This window comes from Oncorhynchus mykiss, chromosome 28 (assembly GCF_013265735.2).
Source record: "Oncorhynchus mykiss isolate Arlee chromosome 28, USDA_OmykA_1.1, whole genome shotgun sequence".
Classification (NCBI taxonomy): Eukaryota; Metazoa; Chordata; class Actinopteri; order Salmoniformes; family Salmonidae; genus Oncorhynchus; species Oncorhynchus mykiss.
In genome coordinates this window covers 13,108,071-13,124,484 of record NC_048592.1, presented here as the reverse complement: position 1 = coordinate 13,124,484, position 16,414 = coordinate 13,108,071, and the positions used below count along the sequence as shown (strand labels likewise).

The following is a 16,414-nucleotide window of genomic DNA, read 5'->3' as shown; positions in this document are numbered from 1 at the left end:
GGCATAATTCTATTGATGTCAAATGTTTTTTTTACTTACATTGTTCAAAACTACTTTTTTGTTGATAACTTGAGGAAACATGGTCGGACTGGGCAGTTTTATTTGCAGGGAGCACATCCTCTGCATTAAGAACGTGTTGATTTCACCTCATTTTAGCTTCTGTGTTATCTGAGAAAATGACCGTGTTACTTTCATCCCGGCTCTCCCCTACTCTCACTGTATATACTGTATTAGATCGTTTGAAAATAATTTGGAATTAAATAGTCATTTAATGTCTATTAAATTAAATACTTTTGTAGCCCATTCCATTCAGAATGAAAAATAAACAAGTAAAATCACAAAAATAGATTTGTAATTCAGGGAAGGTCATATTGATTTTGCTTCAATCAATGTATGACATTGAAGTAGTGTTTATTTTGCTTAAATAATATAATCCACTTTTCAATGTGTTTTAATTCCCCTAAAAATTGCTCATGAATGGGAGCTTTTGCTTGTTTGCTAAATGAATGTTCACATTGTCCTCATCCAGCCTTTCTTCCTGCTTTTCCTTGTGTGTTCCGTGTGATTACTACAGTACCGTGTTTGCTTTGTGTGTGGCTTAATGTTAGTTCTCTCTTACCAAAAAGTATGTATTTAAGTCTTGTCAGTGTGTGGTTTATTTGATATGTTTGTTTTTGGATGTAGTTTTTTTTATGTCCTCCATTTTTGTCCCAAACATTTGTTTGTTTGTCTTTGTTGTACTTTAATAGTTACTTCACTTTGTCCAACAATTTCTCTTTTTACCCTCCTCTTTCCAGTATTGACACATTATATCCATTCATTCTATCCATTCATTCTATCTTTCTATTCACACTTTCCTTCCGTTTCCCGTCATGTTGTGCTGCCTGACATAGTCCTCCGTTTGAAATATTCCTGTGATGTTATGGTTGCTTTCAACTCTCCTTTACCCACTTCATTCCAGTATTGACACAATCCTTTCCGTCCATTTATCCTCATGTTGTACTGCCTGCCATCACACCCTTTCATTATGTGTGCTTTTTGTTGCTGTATGTTGCTGCACATTTTTATACAGAAAGAAAAATCACTATCAGTAAGAATTACACATGGAATACCAGTGGATTTAAAGTAACTGTAGAGTGAACATCTCATTTTTAAAAGTTCATAATGTTGTTAACTTGTCTTATTCTCATGTTTGTGGCCAAAGCATAAATTGGAGAAAAAACACTTAGAAAAACCCACCTCAAACTTGTATCTCCAAAAGACCATTTAAAAAAGTTATTTATTTTTCCACCGTAATATTATCATCCTTTTTATTTGGATGATGTCATCTTGCCTCATTGGTTGAGCTGGCCAATCAGCTATCTACTCACATTAATATTTTTAATGAGCGGTATACTGTGCCTCCGGAAAGTATTCAGACCCCTTGACTTTTTCCACATTTTCTTATGTTACAGCCTTATAAATAAATGTTTTCCTCAGCAATCTACACACAATACCCCAGAATGACAAAGCGAAAACACATTTTTGCAAGTTTATATACAAATAAAACAGAAGTTTTCAGACCCTTTGCTACGAGACTCAAAATTGAGCTCCTGTGCATCCTATTTCCATTGATCATCCTTGAGGTGTTTCTACAACTTGATTGTGGTAAATTCAATTGATTGGACATGATTTGGAAAGGCACACATCTGCCTATATAAGGTCCCACAGTTGACAGTGCATGTCAGAGCAAAAACCAAGCAATGAGGTCGGAGGAATTGTCCGTAGAGCACACAGCTGAGACAGGATTGTGTCGAGGCACAGATCTGGGGAAGGGTACCAAAAGCATTCTGCAGCATTGAAGGTCCCCAAAAGCACAATGGCTTCCATCATTCTTAAATGGAAGAAGTTTGGAAGCACCAAGACTCTTCCTAGAGCTGGCCGCCTGACCAAACTGAGCAATCGGGGGAAGAAGGGCCTCTGTCAGGGAGGTGGCCAAGAACCCGATGTTCACTTAGACAGAGCTTTAGAGTTCCTCTGTGGAGATGGGAGAACCTTCCAGAAGGACAACCATCTCTGCAGCACTCCACCATTCAGGCCTTTATGGTAGTGGCCAGAAGGAAGCCACTCCTCAGTAAAAGGCACATGACAACCCTCTTGGAGTTTGCCAAAAGGCACTTAAAGACTCTCAGACCATGAGAAACACGATTCTCTGCTCTGATGAAATCAAGATTGAACTCTTTCGCCTGAATGGAAATCCTGGCACCATCCCTACGGTGAAGCATGGTGGTGGCAGCGTCATGCTGTGGGGATGTTTTTCAGCGGACTGGGAGACTAGTCGGCATCGAAGCAAAGATGAATGGAGCAAAGTACAGAGAGATCCTTGATGAAAACCTGCTCCAGAGCGCTTAGAACCTAAGACTGGGCAAAGATTCACCTTCCAACAGGCCAACGACCCTAAGCACACAGCCAAGACAACATAGGATTGGCTTCAGGACAAGTCTCTGAATGTCCTTGAGTAGCCCAGTCAGAGCCTGGACTTGAACCCAATCAAACATCTCTGGAGAGACCTGAAAATAGCTGTGCAGCAACACTCCTCATCCAACCTGACAGAGCTTGAGAGGATCTGCAGAGAATAATGGGAGAAAGTCCCTAAATACAGGTGTACTAAGCTTGTAGCGTCATACCCAAGAAGACTCGATGCTGTAATCGGTGCCTAAGGTGCTTCAACGAAGTACTGAGTAAAGGGTCTGAATACTTGTAAATGTGGTATTTTAGTTTTTGAAAAAAATGTTTTCGTTTTGTCATTATGGGGTATTGTGTGTAGATTGAGGGAAAAACAAACAATTTAATCAATTTAAGAATAAGGCTGTAACGTAACAAAATGTGGGAAAAGCCAAGGGATCTGAATACTTTCCGAAGGCACTGTACGCCCACACCATTCTGTTGTTGGGGTATGCCCAACACCATTCTGTTGTTGGGGTACGCCCACACCATTCTGTTTTTGGGGTATGCCCAACACCATTCTGTTGTTGGGGTATGCCCAACACCATTCTGTTGTTGGGGTATGCCCAACACCATTCTGTTGTTGGGGTACGCCCACACCATTCTGTTTTTGGGGTATGCCCAACACCATTCTGTTTTTGGGGTACGCCCACACCATTCTGTTTTTGGGGTATGCCCAACACCATTCTGTTTTTGGGGTATGCCCAACACCATTCCAACACAGAAAATATGCTTTTTAACATACTTAATTAAACATTTCAAAAGTATACATTTGAAAGTATGTCACTCTTATTGTAATTAATTTTAGGTCATACACTATTTTATAGAAATCTTGAAACACTGGACAGTTACTTTAAACTCCTGCATAATTATAAAAACTCCTAACCTATTGTTGTGCCTAACTGATTACCCCTCTCCCCTGTCCCTGTCTCTCCCCCAGCGGCCCCAGTCTTCCTGACCGAACTCCAGAGCCAGGACGTGCCTGAAGGTTACCCGGTCAGCTTTGACTGCGTGGTGATCGGAAAGCCTACACCCAGCATGCGTTGGTTCAAGGACGGGAAGCTCCTGGAGGAGAATGACCACTACATGATCAACGAGGAACACGAGGGATGCCACCAGCTCATCATCACCACCGTGCTGCCTTCTGACATGGGTGTCTACCGCTGCATGGCTGAGAACACCAGTGGCATCGCTTCCACTAAGGCTGAGCTCAGGGTTGACAGTAAGCATAGAACATATTAGATTGATTGGTTGGTTGGTTGCTTGCTTAATTGATGGATTGATTGCGAGTCATTGTGTAATACATCTCTCTTTCCTCAGTGTCTTGCAGCTCAGACTACGATACTGCAGCTGATGCCACTGAGACAGGCTCCTACATCAGCGCCAAGGGCTACATGTCTAGGTGAATGAGAGAACCAGTGAACAAGGCCTTTGACTTTGACTTCAACCTTCTTTACAATTCAAACCTGATTCCTAATAGTACATGAAACGTTTCACTGGTCGTGTTACTCCTTTACCCTGTTAGGTTCTTATTTTTCAGAGTAAATAACCCACGGACACTAGAGAAGCTAAAACCAAGTATAATTCTTCCCAAAGGTTCTGTACAGCTGTAATCAGACAACCCAACACTTGTCCCATACAGATATTTATATCCCACTTAAGACACTCCCTCTCTCCAATCCTTACAGTCTATGCCCAATAGGAAGAAGGTAACCAGATACTAAACCCTGATTACTCCCTTAAGGGGAACTGATCTCACCCCTAATTTGCTGACCTCAACCCCTCCTTCACCTAATCCACAGATATCCATCTGTCTTCCCTATATCAACATGTCGCTCTCCTCTCCTTCATCAAACACATTCCAAAGCCTTCTGGCTTCCTACGGAGAGCCCTTAACTTTCTCCTTTGATTCCATGCTTCGTCTCTATCATTTATTTCAAATCTCAGTGTTCAAAATGTCGAACCCAACAACTGACAGCCTTTACTCTCTGCCTATCTTCTCCCCTCAGGGAAACCGAAGCGTTTGAGTCTATGGCAGAGGATGAGCAGATACCACAAGTACTGGATGAGCTCCATGATGTGCACGTCAGCCCAGGCTCACCCATCGCTAAGATGCAGCTGAAAGTCAAAGGTTTGGCCTGTGGGTTACTCTCCCCCACTTCTGTATTAATCACACCAAGACCCTGCTAGACTACATTGTCTCTGCACAGGAACGTCAGAGGTCCGTTCCATAAGTCAAAATAAAGAGGAATTACTGCCCCCCCCCCCCCCCCCCCCCCAACTTTCCGTTGATATTTCCCAGGTTTCCCCGCGCCCAGAGTGTACTGGTTCAAGGACGGTATCCCGCTGCGTTCCTCAGACAGGATCCTGCTGCTGGACAAGAGAGGCGTCCACAGTCTGGAGGTCCTGGAGGTGAAGAGGGAGGATGCAGGAGAGTACTCTGCCTACATCAGCAACGCTGCTGGATCAGCATACTCCTCTGCTAGGATACTGGTTCTGGGTAGGTCTACTCATGACTGAAAGGTTTATACTGAGAGGGATCCCTGTCTTCTACTTTGGATAAAGTTTTTAGTCTAATAACATGCATGTCATTTTATACACAACATTCTTGTGTTTACCGAATTCACGAGGACCCTCTTTCAACAGGTCCAGGAGAGCTCACACCTGTAGAAGAGCACGGTATGTAATTATCACTAAATAATACCAATTGATTAATTTATTGATTGATTCTTACGCTGCTACCTATTTCGTTTTTTTACCTTTGACATTTTAGTCAATTTTTCATCTAGTTCAGCTCAGGGATTCGAACCAGTGACCGTAGGTTACTGGCCCAACGCTCTTAACCGCTAGGCTACCTGCCGCCCCAGTAACTTGTCACACTGTTCTTGCATCCCTGTTTTACTTCCTAGATCCCAAGGTGCCTCTGGTGCCGCCACGGTTCCTGGAGAAGTTTAGCAACAGGAAGGTGAAACAGGGAGCCAGTGTCACCCTGTCAGTCAGAGTGGAAGGTACTGTATCCGCAACACTCTTCTCTTTTGCCTGGACAAGAATCAGGGTCATGTGTGAGATACAGTATGCGTCCATAAAGGATATGGTCATTCATCATACAAAAATACATGCCAGTCCACAGACTACTGTTAGGCGAGACTATTCATCATACAACATGCATGTGAATACCCAAGTCCCACTGTGTTTCTCACCTCTCCAAGGTTCTCCCATCCCCATGGTGACGTGGCTGAAAGAGGAGTCTGCTGAGGACGTGTTGTGGATCAAGCCAGACACTAAGGGATATAAGGTGGCCAGGTCTGGGCGCCAACACAGCCTCATCCTCATGGATGCGGGTTCTGAGCACGCCGGCACCTACACCTGCATAGCCACCAACAGGGCCGGCCAGTCCATCTGCACTGCCCACTTTGAAGTAGAGGATGGTAAGAAACGGAAGACTATACTGTACTTGTTTGTTTGTTTGGATCCCCATTAGCTGTTACAATAGCAACAGCTAGTCTTCCTTGGGGTCCCCAATACATATTATGGGATAGGAAAACATAATGATACATGCTTTTGTAATCACTATAATATATATAATAATGAGGTACGTGGCAGATAGCGAGTTCTAATGTGAAACATTCCTAATGTATGATCTGCTTTCTGGCGTAGCACCACGACCAAAGGAAGAGACCAAAATCCCTCTGGGTATTACTATCAGCCCTCCAGTGGAGGATGCTGGCAGAAGAATGCCTTATCTAGGTGAAGTTGGAACAGAAGAGTTTCTTATGAAACTCACCTCTCAGATCACAGAGATGGTATCTGCCAAGATCAGCCAAGGTGAGTCAAAATGTGTCACGGACTGTTCCATCAAAGCTCCAAAATAGAGGACAGTGAGAACATTTAAAAAAAAAAAAAAAAAGTTATTCCACTATTCATGTGTATTTAAGGTAAAGTAAATGCACTTTGCGATTTGATTAGAATTTATTTTGAATTGATGTGTTACCTTTCATTTGCCTCTAGTTACTTATAGAATAGGTCATTTTAAAATGAATATTTCCAATGTAATATCTGGGAAATAATGGTGGAATAGTCCTGATGTATTGGAAAAGGTTTCTGCGTGTGTGCTTTTATTGCTGGCAAAACCATTTGCATCTGTACATCTCTAGTAACACAGAGTATGTTCTTATAGTGTTTTATAGCATAATGAAAAATATATACATTGCCACTGAAGAAGTCTAAATTCAAATTGTATATATGCATTGCCTTTGTAATTTTGCAATTCTGTCATAAACATAAGTTATGTCATAACACTTCATAACAGTTTGTCATGTTATGACATGCTACTCTTATCCCACATGCAGTCCATTAGCCACAGGGCCAGCTAACAATGCCAACAATGCCACAGCTGCACTCCTGCGTCAGTGGATGTGTCAGTTCCTAATAGATTGTTGGGCAGGCTTTAAGAATGAACAGCTCAAGGAAAATGTCATGCACTTTGCCTCTCGCTGCTCGCAATTTCCTTTGTGTGTTTCTATATAAGCAACGATGCCCTTTTCTCTTTCCTTGCACTCACCAATGCTTGTCCTGCGTGTGTTTTGAGCAACGTGTGGATTCCTACACCCTTTCCTCCCTTACGACTGTCCTGCCTTCATTTCATCATCCTTCCCCCCTCCATCCATCCATCCCATCCATTAATTCACTCACATGCTCTCATCCAATCGTTAATCTGTTATTCAGACAGCGCACAGAACCATCAAGTGCTCCAGTGGATTGAAGCATGGCCCAAAGCCTCCAGTATGTATCCACAGTACATCAAGATCTCAGTTACTCTCACTGAAAGCCATATACATTCTTTCCACAAGTTAGTCAGTGTCGCTTTTGATCTGCTTCATGAGGTTGAAGCTCTGTTCTCTTCTCTGCAATCTGTCTTCACCGGTCTTACTCGGAATTGTTTAATTTAAAAGACGAGTACTTGGCATGAAACCACAAAGGGGTTAGAAAGTGACGTCCCTCTGTTCATGCTGCACGACAGTGAGGATATCTTGGCTATCGCCTGAGGTGATGACTTGTGGAAATAATGTACTGGTATTATTCTTTGTCTAAGACGGCATTAAGTAAGATACAGTATTTCACAGTCGAAGACAGTTACACGTGAACACATTTTGAGACAAAAAACGGCCAGGATTCCATTGTAAAGTGGTGGACAAAGCTGTCATCAAAACAGTTCCATCATTCTCAGTATATATGATGAATGTGTATATATACGTGATCAAATATCTCTCCCTTTATGTTTTTGCGCTCCATAATATTTATTTGATGCATGAGTAGAATACGTTTTGTATTGGCTCAGCAGGTAACTGTGATTACCTGAGCATATGATTCAAATGGCTTTGGAATTGATACTCGGCAAAGCATATACCGTAGCTGGAATATATGCCGACACTCAGACATGTATGGCCAGTCCTTAAGACCACACGTCTTATTTGTACAGCATCTTATGCATGCATCTGGAAAACTAACTCGTTTGTAATAGTGAAAACTATTGAATCAAATGACTTGTGCAGTAGCTGTTGATGGTACTAATGTGTAGCTTAGCTAACCTTTTGGGAAATCTTAATAATTAATTGTACTGACTCAAAAATATACAGTTTTGACATTGATAATAAAATAGATAAAATATCCACCTTATTTTCTGGGTCAAGAAAGCTACGCATTCCAGGTGGTCTGTGGGTGTTTCAGTGGCCAATTCCTCCTTTCTGTGAATTTGTGTACAGTATATAGGCCTATGTCTATACTGTGTTATGTGGAGATGTGTGTGTGTGTTGTATGCTCTCCTGGCTGTCTCCCTCTGAACCCCCCTCCTCCCCCAGCCTCACTACGTGTCCCGGGAGGCGATAGCGACGATGAGACCAAAACACCCTCCGCCTCGCCCCATCACGGCCGCTCTCGCCCCAGCTCCATTCTCGCAGATTCCTCCTCTGAGTCTGACGACCCTGATGCCAGGGGAGAGGTATGGAACCATAGAAGGAGAATCCGTCATTCCAGTTCACGACTGTCATTAGAGTCCTCTCTAATGACGCTGGAATGGGTCTATTTTCCTTCAAGCTTTTTCTCTTTCTGATATTTTTGATTGGATTTGGCTATAGAATACAGACTTGACTTATTCCTTTTAGCTCCTAGTGCAGCAAAGAGCCTCAACTGGCCTGCACCTCCAGCGAACCCAGTTCTGGGCAAATCTCTTATAGATAAAAGTCACTCTGCCAATGTGAGCACTTATAAGCATGCTAGTTATAGACTTTGTGTCTGATGTCCTCCTCCTTCTACAGATGTTTGACATCTATGTGGCTACGGCTGACTACAACCCCACCATCCCCAACAAAGAGACCATTTCCCTGAAGGAGGGCCAGTATGTGGAGGTTCTGGACTCGGCACATCCACTCAAATGGCTGGTCCGGACCAAACCAACCAAAACCACCCCATCCCGCCAGGGCTGGGTGTCACCTGCATACCTGGACAAGAAACTCAAGGTTTGTTTCAAGATCTAAGTAATTGATTTAGTACCAATATTGTGCATCTACCGCTCCCCGTTTCCTGTTAATTCTAATCTACTCTCTCGCCACCTATTTTTGTTAAGTGTTATTATGTTCTTAATGTTATTTAAACTATTGTGGGATAGCTGTCTGCTGATGCTGGTGATGTCCCAGAGACGGGTGGAGAAGAGGTCTCAGAAGGAGAGTACAAAAGAAGACTACTGTGAGTCTAGACCTTCTCACGCAATCTTCTATTAGTCCCAAAACTTAACCTGAGACTCGACTTTTCGTGACCAAGACACTCAGTAAATGAACTCAATGAGATAACTTGTGTCAAATAAATGCTTGTTACATTCACAGATCATGAGGATTCGGGCCTGTGTTGTGCACAAGCAAGAAACACCACCACACTCAAGGGCAAACCATAATATATCCATAATGCTCTGTCTTCTCCCCAGCCAACTGATCCAGGACATGATCAACAGCGAGGCAGAGTTTGTCAAAGAGATGGACTTCTTCACCTCCCACCACGTCAAGCAGGTGGAGAGCCCTGACGCCCCATCTGACGTCACCAGCCAGAAGGAGGCCATATTCAGGAACATCCATGAGATCAAGGCCTTCCATAGCGAGTAAGTACAGCTGGCCTGTTTATAAACAGAAACTTTTTATGGATGAATTAAAAACCTCTCTGGGATAGGCGGGACACTAGCGTTCCACCTGGCCAATAGCCAGGGAAAATACAGAGCGCCAAATTCAAATAAAATACTATAAAAATCAAACTTTCATTAAATCACACATGTAAGATATCAAATTACAGCTACACTCGTTGTGAATCCAGCCAACATGTCAGATTTCAAAAAGGCTTTTCGGGGAAAGCATAAGATGCTGTTATCTGATGATTGCACAACAGTAAACAATGAGAGAGTAGCATATTTCAACTCTGCAGGCGCAACACAAAACGCAGAAATAAAATATAAATCATGCCTTACCTTTGACGAGCTTCTTTTGTTGGCACTCCAAGATGTCCCATAAACATCACAAATGGTCCTTTTGTTCGATTAATTCTGTCCATATATATCCAAAATGTCAATTTATTTGGCGCGTTTGATCCAGAAAAATACTGGTTCCAACTTGACCAACGTCACTGCAAAATATCTCAAAAGTTACCTGTAAAATTTGGCAAAACATTTCAAACTACTTTTGTAATACAGCTTTAGGTATTTTTAAACGTAAATAATCGCTAAAATTGAAGACGGGATGTACTGTGTTCAATACAGGAAGACAACTAACTCAAGCATGCTTTCTGGTCTTGCGCAACTATCAAACAGTACACATGACGTGACACTTTTTAAGATGGCCGTACTTCTTCATTACACAAAGGAATAACCTCAACCAATTTCTAAAGACTGGTGACATCCAGTGGAAGTGGTAGAAACTGCAAACAAGTCCCTTAGAAATCTGGTTTCCCAATGAAAACTCATTGAATAGACAGTGACCTCAAAAATTCTGAATGGTTTGTCCTCAGGGTTTTGCCTGCTACATAAGTTCTGTTATACTCACAGACATGATTCAAACAGTTTTAGAAACTTCAGAGTGTTTTCCATCCAAATATACTAATAATATGCATATCTTATATTCTGGGGATGAGTAGCAGGAAGTTGAATTTGGGCACGCTATTTATCCAAAAGTGAAAATCCTGCCCCTTATCCCGAAAAATATTTCATAAACTCTTTATAATACCTGTATAGAAATAATTATATTGTATTGATGTTTTACCATTATATACTACCATTATGCTGCTAAATGAATTGACCCCATAATGTGTGTTGTGCAGGTTCATGTTCCCTAAGTTGCGCGAGTGCGACACTGATGACGACGTGGCCATGCGCTTCCTGAGGAGCGGGGAGGGCTTTGAGAAATACCTCCAGTACCTCGTAGGCCAGCAAAAGGCAGAGGCCGCTATCAGTGACAAGACCGTACACCATTTCTTCAAGGCAAGTGAACCCTTCACAAATACTGTTAACACAAATGGTCATAAATGTGTTTGTGTTGTCATCTTTGTTAATATAATGGCTTGCTGATGTAAGGCTAGTGATGGCCACATTTCTAAACCTTTGCTGGCTGTGTCTTTGTCACAGAAGTACACAGACAAACAGCAGGCCAGTGCCGACCCTGCTGAAGGGCCTGTATTGAGCATTAATGCCTACCTACAGAAACCCCTGGACAGAATCCAGAAGTACAAGGCCTCGCTCAAGGTGAGCGATCACCCTTTAATGCTGTAAATAGGGAATTAGGTATTTCTTTATTGTCTGATTTTCACAGATATTTACTTTACATACAAGAAGATGCACTGTGATATGGTAAGAGACATGGCATAGGCCAGACAACATCAAACATACACATTCATGAAAAAACAAAACAAGAATGACAGCTTATTAAGGATTAGCCCCTTTTTTTCAATTTTTGCCTAAAATAATATACCCAAATCTAACTGCCTGTAGCTCAGGTCCTGAAGCAAGGTTATGCATATTATTGGTACCATTTGAAAGGAATTACTTTGAAGTTTATGGAAATGTGAAAGGTATGTAGTAGAATATACATCTGGTAAAAGATAATACAAAGAAAAAAACAACCGTTCTTTTGTATTTTTTTTGTACCATCTTTGAAATGCAAGAGAAAAGTCATAATGTATTATTCCAGCCCAAGTGCAATTTAGATTTTGGACACTAGAGGGCATCAGTGTATCCAATGAACCACTGCATTTCTGTTCAAAATGTTGTATCAAGACTGCCTAAATGCGCCTAATTTGTTTATTCATAACTTTTCATGTTCAAAATTGTGCACTCTCTTCAAACAATATCATGGTATTCTTTCCCTGTAATAGCTACTGTAAATTGGCATTTAGATTAACAAGAATTTAAGCTTTCTGCCAATATCAAAAATGTCTATGTCCTGGGAAATGTTCTTGTTACTTACAACCTCATGCGAATCGCATCAGCCCGCGTTAGCTCAACCGTCCTGTGGAAGGGACACCGATCCCGAAGAAGAATCTTACCCCTTCCACATTACATAGCCGTCCCTCCTATACTCAATGTTTACACATCCCCGTAATGTCCAAGGTCCCTGAGGGTCGCACATAATGTTATTGTACAACCCTAGCGTTTCAATGTCAATTATTGTTTTACACAGTTAGTGATATTTAATGTATCACATTTCACTATTGCCCGTTCCCAAATGAGTGAATCTATCCCTATTCTTTGTTCTTACCACACGTGCACAATTCCACACAGTATGAATGAATGCACCAGAGCTGGGATTACCATGTTTTTATAATAGGAAAATTTACTCATTAGAACCTGGTTGGAATATTACTGCTAGTATTCATCTTAAATCGTTGTGCCCATTCCTGTGACTGTAGGAGCTGATCAGGAACAAGGCCCGGAACGGTCAGAACTGCTGCCTGCTGGAGGAGGCCTATGCCATGGTTTCATCACTGCCTCAGCGTTCAGAGAACACACACCACGTCTCCATGATAGAGAACTACCCTGCCACTCTGGATGTATTGGGGGAGCCCATCAGACAGGTGACTCATCTGGAAATAATGTCACGAGTGTCCTATTGAGGTCAGAATACCTCTTTTACAAGAGAAACGTGACCAAAATGACAGCCCCAGTTAAACCATAGACTGAATGATGCCCACTTTGGGAATTGGAGTCTTTGACTAAGGACTTACGTATTAGAGCTACTGTATCAGTTGGGGCCTAAATAGTCTAACTTGGCTGGAGTTTGATATGTGGTGAGATGTGATGTTGTGTTTTGTGACAGGGACCCTTCATGATGTGGGAGGGTGCACCTGGGGTAAGGTCCTCCTCCAGAGGCCACCGTCGACACGCGTTCCTCTTCAAAAACTATGTCGTCATCTGCAAATCCAAGAGAGACTCCAACACAGACACCCAGGGCTACGTCTTTAAGAACATGATGAAGGTAAGATTCTGTTTATTGCTCTTTCTGTTATACTTCAGATCTCTCAGCATGGCCATCCACTGAAGCAAGGCACTAAAAAAACACCATCAAATTCCAATCAGGTATTCAGGGTTGACATAGTAAAAGACTCTTGCTGGCGGAGAGAATATATCGTCGTTGTCACTCTTGCTATGTCATAGAAAGGATTTACGAACAGATAAATAAAGTCAATAATTTGTCTCGAGGATGACTACTGCTTATCTGTCTTCCTCTCTAGCTGAACAACATAGACGTGAATGAGACAGTGGAGGGTGACGACCGGGCCTTTGAGATCTGGCACGAGCGCGAGGACTCTGTCAGGAAGTACACGCTTCAGGCTCGCACCGTCATCATCAAGAACTCCTGGCTGCGAGACCTCAGGGACCTGCAGCAGCGCTATACCATGCCCGGCTGGAGTGAGTCTGACACACACATTCACTCAGATCCACAAAACACACACACATTCACTCAGATCCACCCGACACACACACATTCACTCAGATCCACCCGACACACACACATTCACTCAGATCAGTGTAGCCATGTTATTTTTTACTCGTTATTTTTATTTGTTATTCACTGTCACTATTTGTATTTTTTGTTACATTTTTTATCTTCCTGTTAGTCTACGAAGCATGTTACGAATAGCATTTGATTTGAGATCCACCCCGACACACACAGCACATGCGCACACACACATTCAGTCAGATCCACCTGACACGCACAGTAGACAAACAGAGAGGTATAGTTTGACGACATAGCACATTGTGATCTAACCTTTACCATCAAACAAGTATATTTTAAAATTGCATACCATTATTTGACCGGTCATTGAATAAAATGTGTCATCCCTCCACTCAGGTTAGATTGATGTGTAAATTCATGCCTCTACCTGTCCAGGTATGCCTGACTTTGATGAGCTTCTGGCTGACTGCACAGTGGAGCTGGGACAGACAGTGAAACTGGCCTGCAAGGTTACTGGAGTACCCAAACCTGTAGTCACCTGGTACAAGGGTAAGAGACGCACCAGCGAGACCACTGTGCATACGCAATAGGTGTGTGTGTGGAGTTTTAGAATATCAATGAACTGCATACAGTAACATACATGACACGTTTGTTTTTCTCCACATACTGTGGTCACACTGCATGAATGTAGAAACATCTCATGTGTTCACACTGTTTCCTTCTCTGATGACAGATGGGCATGCGGTGGAGGCTGACCCCCACCACATCATCATCGAGGACCCTGACGGTTCCTGCACCCTGATCCTGGACAACATGACAGCGGACGACTCTGGACAGTACATGTGCTTCGCCACTAGCACCGCAGGCAACGCCAGCACCCTGGGGAAGATCACTGTCCAAGGTCAGTCTCCATTACAGAGGGGATATGACACTAACATTGGGCTTGAACTTGCGAAAGTGAATATGGCAGACTATTCATGAGAATCATGGCTATTCATCAGGGGAGGCTGGTGGGAAGAGCTATAGGAGGACGGGCTCATTGTAACGGCTGGAATGGAATAAATGGTTTCCATATGTTTGATGTGTTTGATACCGTTACTTTTATTCTATAACAGCCGTTACAATGAGCCCATCCTCCGATAGCTCCTCCCAGCAGCTTAGAGTGAGGGATACTTTGCTTGTCCAGGATGATAATTGTCATTCTTATGAGAGAAGAACACTATTTTTAAGAGTGTGTGTGTGTGTGTTGTAGTGCCTCCTCGTTTTGTGAACAAGATGAGGAATGCTGTCTTTACCGTTGGTGAGGATGCTCAGTTCTCCTGCACCATCCAGAGCGCTCCCAGCCCCAAGATCAGGTACAAGTACACCCCAACCACACCCCTCTGATAGGCTCTTCAAACTTTTTAATTACATCGGACTGTGGCATTTGTTTCTTCTTACTGCCGTCATTATGTTACCCATTCTTAATGGTTAATAAGTATACATAAGATAATGAATAAGTATTGAAATAAACCTTTTTGAGAGCTCTCAATCAACCGTTTTGTATGTTTTCTGGCCAGGTGGTTCAAGGAGGGCAGGCTGCTGACTGACCAGGAGAGGTATCAGACCTACAGTGAGTCCCGTAGTGGAGTACTGGTCCTAGTCATTAAAGGCCCTACGGAGAGAGACCTGGGACATTACGAATGTGAGGTAGGCCTATAATTCACCACACCTCAGTTAAAGAATATAGGGCCTGTTCCCCAGGCAGATAACGCCTAGTACTGGACTGAAATGTACTTTCAATAGACATTCTTAATTCAGGACTTGTCACGAACGTCGTCAGGGAAATGACCGGACCAAGGTGCAGCGTTTTGAGCGTACATTTCTTTTTACTAAGAATGTCGCCAACAAAAATAAGAAACAACACAAAAAAAACAACCGTGACGCTTATTAGGGCTATACAGGCCACTAACAGTCAACTACCCACAACTAAGGTGGCAAAACAGGCGGCCTAAGTATGATTCCCAATCAGAGACAACGATAGACAGCTGTCCCTGATTGAGAACCATACCCGGCCAAAACATAGAAACAGAAAACATAGAATGCCCACCCCACATCACACCCTGACCTAACCAAATAGAGAAATAAAACGGCTCTCTAAGGTCAAGGCGTGACAGGACTAGGCTTAATCTGGGTCCAGGAAACCATTCCATACAGTTGTAAAACACTGGACTTGCAAGCCACCTCACCGGAATTGCTGCCAACCTAAGTTGTGAACTTGTGAATGATCAATATAAATGAAAACCATAGAGATAAATAGTAGAGGTAACATGTAACAGTGTTTACATGCTTTGGATGTTTTGCATCCAATTGCATTTTCATGAGAAATTACCATGATAAGATGAAGCCATTGGTTAAGTGAGCCTAATGTATTCTCCTCCCTGCCCATCCCAGTTGTCTAATCGACTGGGCAGTGCTAGGTGTGCAGCTGATCTGTGCCTTCCTTCTGCTGTGACTAGGAGAGGAGAGCAGGCGATCACCATCGAAGGTAGGAATACTCCCTTTCATACAGATACCGTGGTGCATTAGTTTAATCATTTTCCTATTTGACCAGATACTTCATCTGTAGAGAATGTATGCCTTATGCCACAATAATTCAAAGAAAAAGACGTACCATCAGTTCATCAACAATTTAGATACTGTAGTCTTTTGTCATAAACATTAGCTAGCTATGTATTTGTCTGGCTAACTCCATAAGCCCAATCCTGCTTTCCTTGTAGTCACCGAGCAGGAGACTAAAATACCAAAGAAAACCATCATCATGTAAGTGTGACCAGTTTATGAAGCAGGCTAGAAGAAGCATGTATACTTGTGCGTGTCCCCCTTTGGCCTCTGCATGCATGGCCATGCAGTATTTGAACCCTGAGTGTGAGAGGGACCTAACCCCAAATATAACTTCCAAGGAG

At 42.6% G+C, this 16,414-nt stretch overlaps 1 protein-coding gene across 9 annotated transcripts in view; it reads left to right on the top strand.

Moving 5' to 3' along the window:
- Positions 1-16,414, top strand: part of obscnb (obscurin, cytoskeletal calmodulin and titin-interacting RhoGEF b) — a 104,000-nt gene that overhangs the window by 83,593 nt on the left and 3,993 nt on the right. For 8 of the 9 annotated variants that reach the window (XM_036966969.1, XM_036966970.1, XM_036966966.1 and 5 more), the window contains 24 exons: positions 3,425-3,706; positions 3,805-3,886; positions 4,494-4,615; positions 4,787-4,984; positions 5,131-5,163; positions 5,394-5,492; positions 5,694-5,912; positions 6,142-6,309; positions 7,210-7,266; positions 8,343-8,482; positions 8,799-8,999; positions 9,149-9,225; positions 9,461-9,631; positions 10,837-10,996; positions 11,141-11,257; positions 12,421-12,585; positions 12,828-12,986; positions 13,243-13,420; positions 13,905-14,018; positions 14,203-14,370; positions 14,722-14,824; positions 15,029-15,158; positions 15,903-15,996; positions 16,229-16,271. In XM_036966969.1, coding sequence (XP_036822864.1) covers positions 3,425-3,706; positions 3,805-3,886; positions 4,494-4,615; positions 4,787-4,984; positions 5,131-5,163; positions 5,394-5,492; positions 5,694-5,912; positions 6,142-6,309; positions 7,210-7,266; positions 8,343-8,482; positions 8,799-8,999; positions 9,149-9,225; positions 9,461-9,631; positions 10,837-10,996; positions 11,141-11,257; positions 12,421-12,585; positions 12,828-12,986; positions 13,243-13,420; positions 13,905-14,018; positions 14,203-14,370; positions 14,722-14,824; positions 15,029-15,158; positions 15,903-15,996; positions 16,229-16,271 — 3,280 coding nt within the window. The remainder of the gene's footprint in view (positions 1-3,424; positions 3,707-3,804; positions 3,887-4,493; positions 4,616-4,786; positions 4,985-5,130; positions 5,164-5,393; positions 5,493-5,693; positions 5,913-6,141; positions 6,310-7,209; positions 7,267-8,342; positions 8,483-8,798; positions 9,000-9,148; positions 9,226-9,460; positions 9,632-10,836; positions 10,997-11,140; positions 11,258-12,420; positions 12,586-12,827; positions 12,987-13,242; positions 13,421-13,904; positions 14,019-14,202; positions 14,371-14,721; positions 14,825-15,028; positions 15,159-15,902; positions 15,997-16,228; positions 16,272-16,414) is intronic. The other variant, XM_036966965.1, reaches the window with a different exon arrangement.